The sequence below is a fragment of the Heterodontus francisci genome, chromosome 17, assembly GCF_036365525.1.
Source record: "Heterodontus francisci isolate sHetFra1 chromosome 17, sHetFra1.hap1, whole genome shotgun sequence".
Classification (NCBI taxonomy): domain Eukaryota; kingdom Metazoa; phylum Chordata; class Chondrichthyes; order Heterodontiformes; family Heterodontidae; genus Heterodontus; species Heterodontus francisci.
This window is the reverse complement of record NC_090387.1, coordinates 59,631,568-59,646,765: the sequence shown is the minus strand read 5'-3', so window position 1 is coordinate 59,646,765 and position 15,198 is coordinate 59,631,568. Positions and strand designations below refer to the sequence as shown.

General features: G+C 42.5%; 1 protein-coding gene across 1 annotated transcript in view; it reads right to left on the bottom strand.

The window, feature by feature from the left end:
- Positions 1 to 9,110, bottom strand: part of slc6a2 (solute carrier family 6 member 2) — a 164,089-nt gene extending 154,979 nt beyond the window's left edge. The window contains exons 1-2 of the mRNA XM_068049478.1: positions 8,312 to 9,110; positions 7,502 to 7,633 (exon numbers count right to left, since the gene is read on the bottom strand). Of these exons, the coding sequence (XP_067905579.1) occupies positions 7,502 to 7,633; positions 8,312 to 8,606 (427 nt within the window). The 5' untranslated portion in view covers positions 8,607 to 9,110. The remainder of the gene's footprint in view (positions 1 to 7,501; positions 7,634 to 8,311) is intronic.
- Positions 9,111 to 15,198: the final 6,088 nt, after the last annotated feature.

Here is a 15,198-nt window from a genome sequence, read left to right as displayed (position 1 = left end):
TGATCCTACCACCACCAGTCATTCACACACTTTTCAGCATGGGATAACTAGATACCAAGAATCCTGGCTGATTTCTTTGCTCCATGCCAAAAAACAATGAGGCCACATGCAATGCCCCTACTGAAGCCAATGCCAGCAATTTGCTAACTCAGCAGACACTATAGTTCTTACCTGAGATTTCATGGGCTGAACTTTTCTACACAGTATTGCCACTATTTTCAGGTGGTTACTGGGCAGGTGGGAGCAAGAAACATGACTGGGACCTGGGCTCTGCCTCCACTTATGGAACTAATTTTTCTGGAGGCAATGGGCATGCTGGATACTTCCATTCATATTTGGGCAGTTTATTCAAATAACACGTAAATGATGGAATGCCTTAGCGCATTGGATGTCAGGTACGTCATGGGGTTCCTGCCATCCGGCATTGCAGAGGAACGTTTGAAAGTGAAATGGTGACATTGTCTAGTGTAATTGACTGCATTGGGAAAGTGGAAAATTTAAAAATAAAGTTTATAATTACAATTCAACACCACCCCCCCTCCCCTCCAACACCCCATTCCCCCCAATTTAGCCAGCACCTTCCTGTTATGCTATGGTGTAGCAGGTAAATGGTGAAAAGTTAGGGACAGTGGAGGTCCAAAGAGGTTTATGGGGTCCATGTACACTGGTCACTAAAATGATGTAGTCAAGTACAAAAAAAACCAAAGACTAATGGAATGTTAGCCTTTATAACTGGAGGGCTAGGAAAAAGGGAAGAAGTTTTGCTACAACTATACAAAGCCTTGGTTAGACCACATCTGGGGTACTGGGTACAGTTCTGGGCACCGCACCTTGGAAGGAGTGCAGTGCAGATTCAAGGCTCCAAGGATTAGTTTATGAGGAGAGATAATATAAACCAAGCTTGTACACCCTGCAATATAAATTGTTAAAGGGTGATTTGATTGAGATTTTTAGGATTTGGAAGGAATTGATAGGGTAGATAGAGGGAAACTTTTCCAGTGGTGGAGGAGTCGAACAAAAATCAGAGCCAGGATATTCAGAAGAAAAGTTAAGAAAGATTTCTTCACACAAACGTTAGTAGAACTGTGGGGCTCTCTCCCACAAAAAACAATAGGTGCTAGCTAAATTAAGAACTTTACATCTGTGTTTGATACATCTTTGTTAGAAAAGGGTATTACGGGAGATAGATCCAAGGAAGGTAGATGGAGTTAAGTACAGCTGAGGCATGATCCCACTGAATGGGAGAACAGGCTTGCAGGGCTGAATGGCCTATTCCTGTTCCTATGTCCCATGTACTATAGTGGTTTCCCTTCAGGAGAGGAACGGGGAAAAAAGACTTCCACAAAATTAAAATAAGCCTAATGCCAAAATATCCACTGGGGTCAAGGTCACTAAGGGATGGGCAGGCTATGAAGGCTGCTATGCCACCAATCCGAAAGAAATTCCAAGGCTGTTGCTCAGTGCTGCACCCTACAGTGCATTTACCCACCAAACAATCAGGAGGTACAATGTAAGCAGGAGCAAGAGCACACTTTCACGGAAGCTATGAATTTGCCATCAGTTCATCGCTGAATACTTACGTATAAACATACGAATTAGGAGCATGAGTAGGCCACTCAGCCCCTCAAGCCTGCTCCGTCATTTATCAAGATCATGGCTAATCTGATTGTAACCTCAACTCCACATTCCCGCCTACCCCCGATAATCTTTCACCCCCTTGCTTATCAAGAATCTATCTACCTCTGCCTTAAAAATATTCAAAGACTCTGCTTCCACCGCCTTTTGAGGAAGAGAATTCCAAAGACTCACAACACTCAGAGAAAACATTTCTTTTCATCTTTGTCTTAAATGGGTGACCCCTTATTTTTAAACAGCGACCCCGAGTTCAAGATTATCCCACAAGAGGAAACATCCTTTCCACATCCACCCTATCAAGACCCTTCAGAATCTTATATGTTTCAATCAAGTTGCCTCTTACTCTTCTAAACTCCTGCGGATACAAGTCTAGCCTGTTGAACCTTTCCTCATAAAACAACCCGCCTATTCCAGGTATCAGTCTAGTAAATCTTCTCTGAACTACTTCCAACGCATTTACATCCTTCCTTAAATAAGGAGACCGATACACAGTACTCCAGATGTGGTCTCACCAATGCCATGTATAACTGAAGCATAACTTCCCTACTTTTGTATTAAATTCCCCACGCAATAAACGATAACATTCTATTAGCTTTCCTAATTACTTGCTGAACCTGCATACTAACCTTTTGTGATTCATTCTCTAGGACACCCAGATCCCTCTGCATCTCAGAGCTCTGCAATCTCTCACCATTTAGATAATGTGCTTTTTAAAAATTCTTCCTGCCAAAATGGACAATTTCCCCCCAAAAAATAGCAAGGGAAAGAAGACCCTGCTGGGAGTAATCTATAGGTCCCCTAACAGTAGTTCCACAGTGGGGCACAGTATAAACCAGGAAATACTGGGGACTTGTCAGAAAGGTCTGGCAATAATCATGGGTGATTTTAATATGCATATGGACTGGATTAATCATATTGGCAAGGGGAGCCTCGAGGGAGAGTTCAATGAATGTATTAGAGATTGTTTTTTGGAGCAATATGTTGGGGAACCAACCAGGGAGCAGGCTATTCTAGATCTGGTATTGTGTAATGAAGTGAGATTAATTAATGATCTCACAGTTAAGGATCCTCTAGGGAAGAGTGATCATAGCATGCTAGAATTTCAAATTCAGTTTGAGGGAGATAAACTGGAGTCCCACACTAGCATTCGGGAGTTAAATAAAGATAATTATATAGGCATGAGGACAAATTTAACCCTAGTGGACTGGGCAGGAAGTTGATGAGCAGTGGCAGATGTTTAAGAAGATATTCAAATCCTCCCAACTAAAATATATTCCAGAGAAGAAGAAAGATTGTAAGAGGGGGAAAAAACATCCATGGCTAAGCAAGGAAGTTAAGGGTAACATAAAGACAAAAACTAAGGCATACCATATTGCAAAGGCCAGTGGCAGGCTGGAAGATTGGGAAACTTTTAAAGATCAACAAAGGGTTACTAAAAATTAATAAAAAGAGCAAAGGTAAACTATGAAAGAAAACTAGCGCAAAATATAAAAACAGATAGCAAAAGCTTCTATATGTATATAAAAGGGAAGAGAGTAGCTAAAGTGAATGTTGATCCCTTGGAGGATGAGACTGGGGAGTTAATGGTGGGGAACACAGAAATGGCGGAGACACTGAATCAATATTTTGCCTCAGTTTTCACGGTGGAGGACACTAGTACCATCCCAATAGTAACAAGTAATACAGAGGTTATAGGAAGGGAGGAACTTAGAACAATCATCATCACTAGGGAAAAAGTACTGAGCAAACTATTGGGATTGAAGGCAGACAAGTCCCCAGGGCCAGATGGTCTACATCCTAGAGTCTTAAAGGAAGTGGTAGCAGAGACAGTGGATCCATTAGTTACAATATTCCAAAATTCCCTGGATGCAGGAAAGATTCCAGTGGATTGGAAAAATGCTAATATAACACCCTTATTCAAAAAAGGAAGGAGGCAGAAAGTAGGAAACTATAGACCAGTTAGTTTCACATCTGTCATTGGGAAATTGTTAGAATCCATTATTAAGGAAGTAATAACAGAACATTCAGAAATTCAAAACGCAATCCATCAGAGTCAGCATGGTTTTATGAAGGGTAAATCGTGTTTGACTAATTTGCTAGAGTTCTTCGAAGATGTAACAAGTAAAGTGGATAATGGGGATCCTGTAGATGTAGTATATCTGGGCTTCCAGAAGGCATTGGATAAGGTGCTGCACAAAAGGTTAATACACAAGGTAAGATCACATGGGATTAGGGGCAATTTATTAGCTTGGATAGAGGATTGGCTAACCAACAAAAAACAGAGAGTCGGGATAAATGGGTCTTTTTCTGGTTGGCAAGATGTAACTAGTGGGGTGCCACATGGTTCGGTCCTTGGGCCCCAACTATTTACAATCAATATAAATGACTTGGATGCAGGAATAGAAGGTATTATAACCAAATTTGCAGATGACACTAAAATAGGTGGGATAGTAAGTTGCAATAAAGAAATAAGAAATTTACAAATGCTAGTGATAGGTTAGGTGAATGGGCCAAAATTTGGCAGATGGTGTTTAACGTGGATAAGTGTGGGATTATCCATTTTGGTCGGAAGAATAGAAAGGCAAATTATCTAAATGGAGAAAAACTTCAGAGTTCTTCAGTGCAGAGGGATCTGGGTGTCCTCGTGCATGAATCACAGAAAACTAGCATGCAGGTGCAGCAGGTAATAAGGAAGCAAATGGAATTCTGGCATTTATTGCTAAAGGAATAGAGTACAAAAGTAGGGAAGAGTTGCTGCACCTGTACAAGGCATTAGTGAGACCACACCTGGAGTATTGCGTACAGTTTTGCTGCCCTTACGTGAGGAGGGATGTAGTTGCATTGGAGGCAGTTCAGAGGAGGTTCACTAGACTGATTCCAAACATGAGGGGTTTGTCTTATGAAGAGAGATTGAGCAGTTTAGGCCTTTACTCTGTGGAGCTTAGAAGAATGAGAGGAGATCTAATTGAGGTATATAAGATGATTAAGGGGATTGATAAAGTAGACGTAGAGAATATGTTTCCTCTGGTGGGGCAATCTAGAACGAGAGGTCATAGTTTTAGGATAAGGGATAGCAGATTTAAAACAAGAGATTAGGAGAAATTACTTCTCTCAAAGGGTCGTGAGTCTGTGGAATTCACTACCCCAGAGTACGGTGGATGCCGGGACATTGAGTAAATTTAAGTAGGAGATAGACAGATTTTTAATTAGTAAAGGGTTGAAGGGTTATGGAGAATGAGCAGGAAAGTGGAGTTGAGGCCAAGATGAGATCAGCCATGATCATAACCCTCAAGGGGCTGAATTGCCTACTCCTGCTCCTAGTTCTTATGTAGATTAAAATCCCCCAAGATTATTGCCATACTGTGGCGCAGTGGTTAGCACCACAGTCTCACAGCTCCAGGGACCTGGGTTCAATTCTGGGTATTGCCTGTGCGGAGTTTGTAAGTTCCCCCTGTAACCACGTGGGTTTTCGCCGGGTGCTCTGGCTTCCTCCCACCACCAAAGACTTGCAGGTGATAGGTAAATTGGCCATTGTAAATTGCCCCTAGTGTAGGTAGGGAATATGGGATTACTGTAGGGTTAGTATAAATGGGTGGTTCTTGGTTGGCACAGACTCTGTGGGCCGAAGGGCCTGTTTCAGTGCTGTATCTCTAAATAAAAATAAATAAATACATTTTCTGACAAGCTCTCACTGTTTCTTTCTTTATACCCTGTCCTACCATATGGTTACTGTTAGGGGACCTGTACACCACTCCTAAAGTGACTTCTTGTCTTTATCATTTCTCATCTTGACCCAAACCACTTCTACATCCTGGTTTCCTGAACTTAGGTCATCCCTCTCTATTGTGCTAATACCATCATTAATTAACATAGTTACCCCTCCACATTTTCCTAGCTTCCTGTCCTTCCTAAATGTCATGTACCCTTCAATATTCAGGTCCCAATCTATGTCATCCTGAGGTCATGTCTCTGTAATGGCTATAAGGTTGTACTTGTTTATTTCTATTTGCACTTTCAGTTCATCTGTTTTGTTTCAAATGCTACGTGCTTTCAGATACAGAGCCTTTAGTTTTGCCCTTTTATTATTTTTGTAACCTCTAGCCTTGTCTGCTGATTTACTCTTAGTTTGTACTCACTGTCCCTTCCTGTCATGGTCTGTTTATCTTTTTTGCCTTGTCTCTGCTCTTTGATTTACCACATCTTCCCAAATTTAATCCCTTGCCCCCACTATTTAGTTTAAAACCCTCTCTACTTCCCTAGTTATGCGGCTCGCTAGAACACTGGTCCCAGCACAGTTCAGGTGTAGACCACCTCAACGGTACAGCCCCCACTTTCCCAGTACTGGTGCCAGTGCCCCACAAACCAGAACCCACGTCTACCACATCAGTCTTTGAGCCACATATTCATTTCTCTTATCTTATTTGTCCTACTCCGATAATCTAGAGATTATTACCTTTGAGGTTCTGCTTCTTAATTTTGTGCCTAGCTCCTCATACTAACTATGTAGAACCTCTTCCCTTGTCCTGCCGATGTCATTGGTACCTACATGGACTACAACGACTGGATCCTCCCCCTTCCACTGTAAGTTCCTCTCCAGCCCTGAGCCAATGTCCCGAATCCTGGCACCGGGCAGGCAATACAGCCTTCTGGACTCTCGGTCTTTGCTGCAGAGAACAGTATCTATCCCCTTCATTATTCTGTCCCCTACTACCACTACTTTTCTTTTTTGCTCCCCCCACTTGAACGGCTTCTTGTACCATGGTGCCATGGTCAGTCTGCTCATCCACACTACAGCCCTTGCTCTTGACCATACAAGCTGCAAGAACCTCAAACTTGTTGCTCAATTGCAAGGGCTGAGGTTCCACCACTCCCACCTTCTTGACCTCCTTACCTGCCTGACTTGCAGTCACACCTTCCTGTCCTAAGGTGTTTCTAGAGACTAGATACATTTCTGTTTTAATAGTACAGCTAAGGGAAATGAGGGCAATTAAGAAAAAAACTTTTACAACCAGCTAAAGTATACTTAAGTTCACAGTAAAATAGAATTTTGCTGCATAACTTCTATTTCCAATAAAACTATTTAATGTAGTACAACTGACTACCTGAAAATATGGGTTTGTACAAATGCTCTGATGGGCATTTATGTTGATAAACAATTGATGCAATTCTAATTAACTGAAGTAATGTCCCCCAAATTAATAGCCATTCAAATCTCACTGTCTGCTTTGAACACAATTTAATTACACTAGAAATACAAATACAAATGCTTAAACACATCTTTTTCGATATAAAACTAATCACTCCTGGCAAGATCTGTGGGGCAGGCATTTGGCTGAATGATAGCATGCCCACCTCTACATTACAAGGCATAGTGTGTTGAACCCTGCTCCAGACTGCCCGGTGAGGCGAGACCAGTTCTGAATTCTGGATTGACATCCAGTGGGATACTGGAATGTGGGTGGTGTCCATCAGATAGGTTGTGGGAGCCCATAAAACCCTTCCACCCTATCAATTGCACAGAAGGCAACCTGCAAGACTGTTAACTAGCCTGGCAAATCCTTCCACTACCTCACATCATTCTCCAAGGAATGAGTGTGAAAATACAAAAACAAGATCTGTGATTAACAGAAACATACTGGCCAGGCACCGACAAATAATAAGACATTTCCTATGTTTTCAGTGCTAGATTCATATGTATGTCTCATGTTTGACTGTAATTCACACATTGAGAGTGTGAAAAACTGCAGCGTTATCAAGTATCAACAAGTTCATTGTTACCCCAGTGTACTAAATTCCACATGAAAATAAGTAGGCAATTAAATTATTATGCCTTCATCCAATGATATAACAAGAATAACATCCCAACCTTTGAAGATGGGGCAGATTTTCCAGACGGTAGCTGCACCCTCTCGGTTGTATTGTCCTAATGCTATCTCCATGTAAAACAAAGGCATTCCAGCGATTAACAGAAAGACCAAGTAAGGGATAAGGAATGCACCTATAAACAGGAAGAATAAAAGCACTTTATTTACCAAGTGGGGGGGGGAAATGGCACAGTATCCAGAGGCGCTTTATTAATTTTGTCATAACCAGTGAGTCCTGCACTAACCAGCGCTTAGCCCAGTTCATTCATGGTATAAAATTTCACCAATGAAAAGTTAGAACTATCATTTCAATGAAACGTCAGACAATATTTCCATTCTTCGCATGGCCCTGGATTGGACTGGAGATGTTGTGTTCCGTGAATCCCACAAGGCTGAGACAATTAGAAATGTCTGTGAACTTTTGTCAACCATTTCTGGGTTATAATCGGATATCCATCCCCGGTACCGGAGGAAAATATTATTGCACCATCGTAGCGAGAAGAGCCTTTTCTCACAAGCAAAACAGTATGATTTATTTGGATTGGAATGCCTTTCTGGGACGGTCAGGTAGTAAGCCAGGCTGGCTGATAGAACTCGACACTGTCTCTGGATGGGGAGGTGGCGATTCAATTTAACATTTAAAAACAACGTCTGGTCGTTTTCATTTAAACCAACAGCACATAACCCAGAAATCTCAGCTGGCTTTATACGGATTTCAATTTAAAACAAAGGAGCCGATGGTTTCAATGTGAATCTTAGCTCAAAACATTTCAAGCAGAAATGAAAAAGTAGAAGAAAAAAGTCTCACTCACCGCCTCCGTTCTTGTAACAGAGAAAGGGGAATCTCCACACATTCGCCAGGTCCACGGAAAAGCCGATAACAGAGAGTAAGAAGTCGATTTTCTTGCCCCAGGTCTCTCTCTCTCTCTCTCCCTCGGCGGCTGTGAACTGGGGGGGATTATTGATGATGGCAGTGTTTGTGTACTGAACCCCATTATGCTCCTTCACCAGAACCAACTCCGTGTCCTTCCTATCCACATCGTTGCACTCTTTCATTGGAGCAACAGATGCCAGCTTACGATCAGAAAGGACTTGCTTATTCATCATTCCTCCCGGCTAAAGTATGGGAATGTTCTGGGGCAAACTGAGATTAAAACACACACAACACAACCAAATATTAACCCCCGGCCCGCCCCACAAAATAAAACCACAGCAATGGCAATCCAGCCGGCAAGCCTCACTGATGGAGACGACCAGAAGTTCCTTAGCAGCAGCCAGTTGTGGAGGCAGAAAAGAAAATGAAAACAGTTGCTTTATTACTTAATAGAAACATCCTGCAAACAATATGGGCAGCGAAATAAAACGAAGCACTGTGCTTCAATCGAGAAGAGCAAGGGGCTAACTGAACTGTTGCCACCCAGGGATCCCTACACTATCTGGAAAAGTCTTTTGCTTCCGATCGAAGTTTGAGAGGCAGTGAACTGCAGGCGATGTTAAATGTCAGGTTTTAAATCAGGCTCCACTCACTTCACGTGGTCTGAAGTCAGTATTTTACCAAACAGTGCCACCACTTGACTTCTCTATGTTCTGAACCCATCCCAATCCGACTGATAACAGCGGCAGACTAAATTTGAAGGCACCCACCCCATCCCCGATACATTACGTTTCATAACGCCCTTTAAAAAAGCTCGCACACTAAGATTTAACCACTCGCTGGCTCTTGCATATACCGGGATGTTCCATTTTATTTTTAACCACAGCTACTTATTCATTTCCACATCTAGCACCTTCCAGGCTTTCAAATACTATTTACACAACCTCCAGTCATATTTACCTTTGTTTGTAAGAGGTAATTTATAGGGAAGGGGGGCTTAAAATTAATTGTTTTCCAAAAATTATAAATATTCTTCGGTCTCTGAATGGTTAAAGAATTTTATTCCTATGTGGAAAAATCCAGTTAATCTAAAAGATCCCTGATAAATACATCCGCATTGAGATCACAAGGAGTAAGTAGATCATGACATCTTCTAACACCACTGATTCAGCTTTAGTAAAGCTTCACCCGAGCCCATTATGGCACCGCAACTTGTGTTAAAATGGCCTACATTGACTCTGCTATGGTATTTCATCTTAAATAATCGCACACACAGCACGCTAAACCCAGTATTTTCGAAAGTTATTGACGGATCAGTTGCTTTCCATGAAAATCTCGCCTACAATGCAGAATCGCCATCCCTCACTGAACAAGAATTGTGAACGCCAGCACAATACAATATTGACTCCAATGAAACTCAGCAGTTGTCTTTGTGGGGGTGCAGGGCGTTGACTCAAGTAATTTAGCCGCCTAGCAAAACAATTAGTTTGATACAGTTCTGAAAATTAAGCAAAAAGTTCCCACTAAAACTGATTTTTGTTGCTATTAAGATGTTATAGGATGCTTTCATTGTATTGTATTGAGCCGCTGTGTTTGAGTTGTTCCTCATTACTAATGCACTATGGTTAAAAACGTCCACAATCTTTCCTACTTGTGAATGACTTGACAAATATTGGCTTCCTGCATTAACACTTGCATCTTGTAGAAACTCAGAAAGGCACTCAACATAGATCATCTCTCTGAATGTGGGAATAAATGCAATCACCAAATGCATTTGTGCTTTTGGTTACAAGTTGCGGCAACAAAACACCCACGTTCTATTCAAACCACAAAGTGGACAAAAGCAAAAGCTAGCCTTCTCCTTTACTGGGCAATAGACATTTTTCCAGCTTTCTGGGAGCACATGTACTGTACCCTCCTGCAAAAGGCAGGAAGGCACTATATTGTGCAATAGATTTCAATATTCAACTATAAGCACATGGTTTTGCCATTTTGAGAGGATCGTTGCAAATCAGGACAATTTGACTTTAAAGTTAACAATATCGATTCTTTTAAATTGCTGTTTTCAATTCACAGTTTCCATTATGTCAAGTCTGTAAAAGGTGATAATCTCAAAGCAGATTAATAAGTATCTCTGAAGATATAGTGACACTGCAGGTATTACTTTGAGACCAGTACTTGCTTATGCAATATAGAACCAGCGGACCCGAATTGTTTAAATAGTTCAGCACCATTCTCAGGTCAGGAAAATAAAAGATTCCCATGTGCAAAATTCCATTCACTGGCATCCAAATGCTGGTTCAATTTTTACATAATCAAAAAGTCAGTGGGACAGTTCTCTACAGACATTAAGAAATGAGAAAAGTCACATTTGGCAGTTGTCAGGTGAGCAGTTGGATTGCATGAGAACATTTTTGTCCATGCCAATTTTGTCTCCACCGATCCTTTCTTAAAAGCATTGATTGTGCATTAGGGTAAGGTCCCATGGGTGCTATTTGTCCTCTGGTACCTCCCCCAAGTAGTTAGTATTTGTGTGCGAGCTTCATCGTTGAGTGCTGGCAGACTAGTCTGTGGTGGGGCCATCACCATAAAGTCCAATCCATTCATTCACAGCACTTGATACGAGAACAGCATGCCAGGCAATCTGTCTCCTCCCTCCCCTAGTCAAGTTGTGCTGAGGCCAAGTGTAGCACATTTACTGCAGCCCTAATTGAAAGCAGATAGCTGAGCGCAGACTGGGGATTGGAGGAGAATTTTATGGGTCCGTATGGTTCACTTGCCTAAATGGATGGCCTGAGAACTTTTCTTTTTCAAGTTTGTCTCTCACCAGTTGTAGTCATACCCATCCAATGCATCTTGTTACGGCCAAGTGAGGAGGGAGTCACAGTCGCTCCTCTTGCCCTTTCTCTTATTTGACCACAACAGGGTTTATTCCTTTTTAAGCAGTGGTTGTACCTATCACCTCCATGAGTGTTTTACCTTTTACCTCTACTGTGATTGTGAAAGAACCAATTAGACACGTTTTCTTGAGTTTAAACAAGATCCTCTGAATCCTCTGAAGAAGGAATTTTCCTCCACACAAGATCAGGGGGCAGGTTGTTCAACCTTGCCCGTCTAAGAGCGAAGTCCAAAGTACGGAAAGTCCTCATCAGAGAACTCCTCTTTGCTGACGATGCTGCTTTAACATCTCACACTGAAGAATGCCTGCAGAGTCTCATCGACAGGTTTGCGTCTGCCTGCAATGAATTTGGCCTAACCATCAGCCTCAAGAAAACGAACATCATGGGGCAGGATGTCAGAAATGCTCCATCCATCAATATTGGCGACCACGCTCTGGAAGTGGTTCAAGAGTTCACCTACCTAGGCTCAACTATCACCAGTAACCTGTCTCTAGATGCAGAAATCAACAAGCGCATGGGTAAGGCTTCCACTGCTATGTTCAGACTGGCCAAGAGAGTGTGGGAAAATGGCGCACTGACACGGAACACAAAAGTCCGAGTGTATCAGGCCTGTGTCCTCAGTACCTTGCTCTACGGCAGCGAGGCCTGGACAACGTATGCCAGCCAAGAGCGACGTCTCAATTCATTCCATCTTCGCTGCCTTCGGAGAATACTTGGCATCAGGTGGCAGGACTGTATCTCCAACACAGAAGTCCTTGAAGCGGCCAACATCCCCAGCTTATACACACTACTGAGTCAGCGGCGCTTGAGATGGCTTGGCCATGTGAGCCGCATGGAAGATGGCAGGATCCCCAAAGACACATTGTACAGCGAGCTCGCCACTGGTATCAGACCCACCGGCCGTCCATGTCTCCGTTATAAAGACGTCTGCAAACGCGACATGAAATCGTGTGACATTGATCACAAGTCGTGGGAGTCAGTTGCCAGCATTCGCCAGAGCTGGCGGGCAGCCATAAAGACAGGGCTAAATTGTGGCGAGTCGAAGAGACTTAGTAGTTGGCAGGAAAAAAGACAGAGGCGCAAGGGGAGAGCCAACTGTGCAACAGCCCCAACAAACAAATTTCTCTGCAGCACCTGTGGAAGAGCCTGTCACTCCAGAATTGGCCTTTATAGCCACTCCAGGCGCTGCTTCACAAACCACTGACCACCTCCAGGCGCGTATCCATTGTCTCTCGAGATAAGGAGGCCCAAAAGAAACAAGAAAGAGGTAAGTTTATTATGCTTAACACTCTAACCACGATTTAAAAATACTATAAAATATGCTACACATTCCTGCACATTTTCACATGAGAATCACATGCACAAATAGATTACAGAGGGAAAAATAGATTTGCTGGTTGGATTAAAGTCCAGAATAAATCAAACTTAATTATACAGTCTGTGAAGTGAATGATCCAGTATTGCTGCTGAAGCTGTATTCTTGAAGTCCTCGCAGGTCAAAGTGCACTTTGTGGTTAGTTGGTTTTGCTCAAGGTTTTCTTGAAGGCAGAATTGTAGTTAGTTCTCTTCCCCTGGTCTCTGGCTGTAGCAGTCTGTAGGCTTGGCGGGTCCACAGTGGCAGACGGTTTTCAAACTTGATGTTTTCTGGGGAGAGAGAAAGGGAAGCCCACAGCTTTCTCTGCTGCTGCAGTCTGTTTCTGCTCGTCTCTTGTCCAAAGGAAATAAAACCAGCTTCCCACATGATAGACAAACAGTCACATAGCTGCTTGAGGTTTTCTGGAACCTTCCAATGCAATTCAAGGTTAGGAATTGGCTCCACATGCCCCAGGATGCCAATTTACACTCGGAGAGGGTTTGCTCTTTAAAAGTCAATATATTAGGATTGCCTTGACGGTTGTGCTAATGAAGCCATTTTAGGTAATTCAATCACTTAGAGCAAGCCACTGTCCTGGGTCCATGACGCACAACCCTCTGGCTTCAGATGGATCTTTTGAATATGAAAAGGTGTTGCAGATGCAAATTGCGGTGGCCATCTTGGTTGCTAGTTTTTTTTAAAGAAAGTTAACGGCAAGATTTTCTCCATGAAAAGTCTAATGCAAGTTTCCAACTGATTAAATTAATATTTCTCATTTGGCATATAGGATTTCCTTGACAATCTTCTCAAGGTGATCTCACACTGCTCACCCAACTCTGATTTGCGTGATTTGGCACCAGAGTTACCCTACAGTATTTATATTGGCATGAAGCAAAAACCAGTTTGCTGCAATATGGCTGGCGTAACTAGTCTAAAATAAAAGGAGTCAGTACAATGCCAAGAAACCACTACCTATCAGCCTCACCCACCCACCCAAAAAATTAAATTGGCTTTGCACCTATATAATTGTCTCCTGGCCCAACTCAGAATTGTAATGTTGACAGAATCAAAGGAAACAGACTCTCATTAATTCTATAACAACAAAAACTTGTATGTATACAGCGTCTTTAATGTAAAACATTCCAAGGCACTTCACAGGAGTGATATAAAATAAAATTCAACACCAAGCCCCATGAGGAGATATTAGAGCAGATGACCAAAAGCTTGGTCAAGAGGAATGAGTTAAAAGGAGAAAAGAGAGGACAAAAAGGCAGAGACCTTTGAGCCTTGGCAGCTGGTGCATGGCTGTCAATGGTGGAGTGATTAAAAGTGGGGATTGCTCAACAGGCCAGAATTGGAAGAGTGCAGAGAGTTCAGAGGATTGTAGGAGACCATGGAGGGGTTTGAAAACAAGGATGAGAATTTAAAATCAAGGCAATGTTGGCCAACAAGCACAGGGGTGATGGGTAAATGGAATTTTGTGCACATTAGGATACAGGCAGCAGAGTTTTGGATGACCTCAAGTTTATGGAGGGTAGAACATGGGAGACTGGCCAGGAGTACTTTGGAAGGGTCAAGTATAGATGTGACGAAGGTTTCAGATAAGCTGAGGCAGCAAGAATCAGGAAATGGTGCTCTTAGTGATCACACTGATACATCGTTGGTGGCTCATCTTGCAACATCAAAGTTGCAAACAGTCTGGCGCAGCCTCAGTTGACGGGGAAGAGATGGAATTGATGGCAATGGAATGGAGTTTGTGGCAGGAACCAAAGACAATTGCTTCAGTCTTCCCAATATTTCATTGCTCCAGTACTGGATATCAGACAAGTAGTCTGACAATTTACAGACTGTGCAAGGGTTAAGAAAAGTGGTAGTGAGGTAGAGCTGGGAGTTGTCAGTGCACAGGTGGAAACTGACATAAAAATAAGAAATGCTGGAAATACTCAGCAGATCCGGCAGCATCTGTGGAGACAGAAGCAGAGTTAATGTTTCAGGTCAGTGACCTTTCATCAGAACTGGCAAAGGTTAGAAATGTAATAGGTTTTAAGCAAATAAAGCGGGGGTGGGCAAGAGATAACATAAGGGAAGGTGTTGATAGGACAGGGTCACAGAGAATAATTGACAAGGTGGTCATGGAACAAAAGCAAACGGTATGTGAATGGTGTGCTGAAAGACAAAGCGTTAGAGCAGGGAGGGTGTTAATTGACAGAAAAATGAACAGCCCTGGCCCAAAGCAAAAACATGAAAAAAAGTGTGCAGGCACATGTTTAAAAAAAATGAATGATGAAACAAACTAAAGTAAAATAAAAATAAAAAAATAACTTAAAATAAAAAGGGGGGCCCCATCATGCTCTGAAATGATTGAACACAGTGTTCAGTCCGGCAAGTTGTAGTGTGCCTAATCGGTAAATGAGATGCTGTTCCTCAAGCTTGCGCTGATGTTCACTGGAACACTGCAGCAGACCCAGGACAGACATGTGGGCTTGAGGGCAGGGGGGGTATATTGAAATGGCAAGCAACCTGAAGCTTGGGGTCATGCTTTTGGACTGAGCAGAGGTGTTCCGCAAAGTT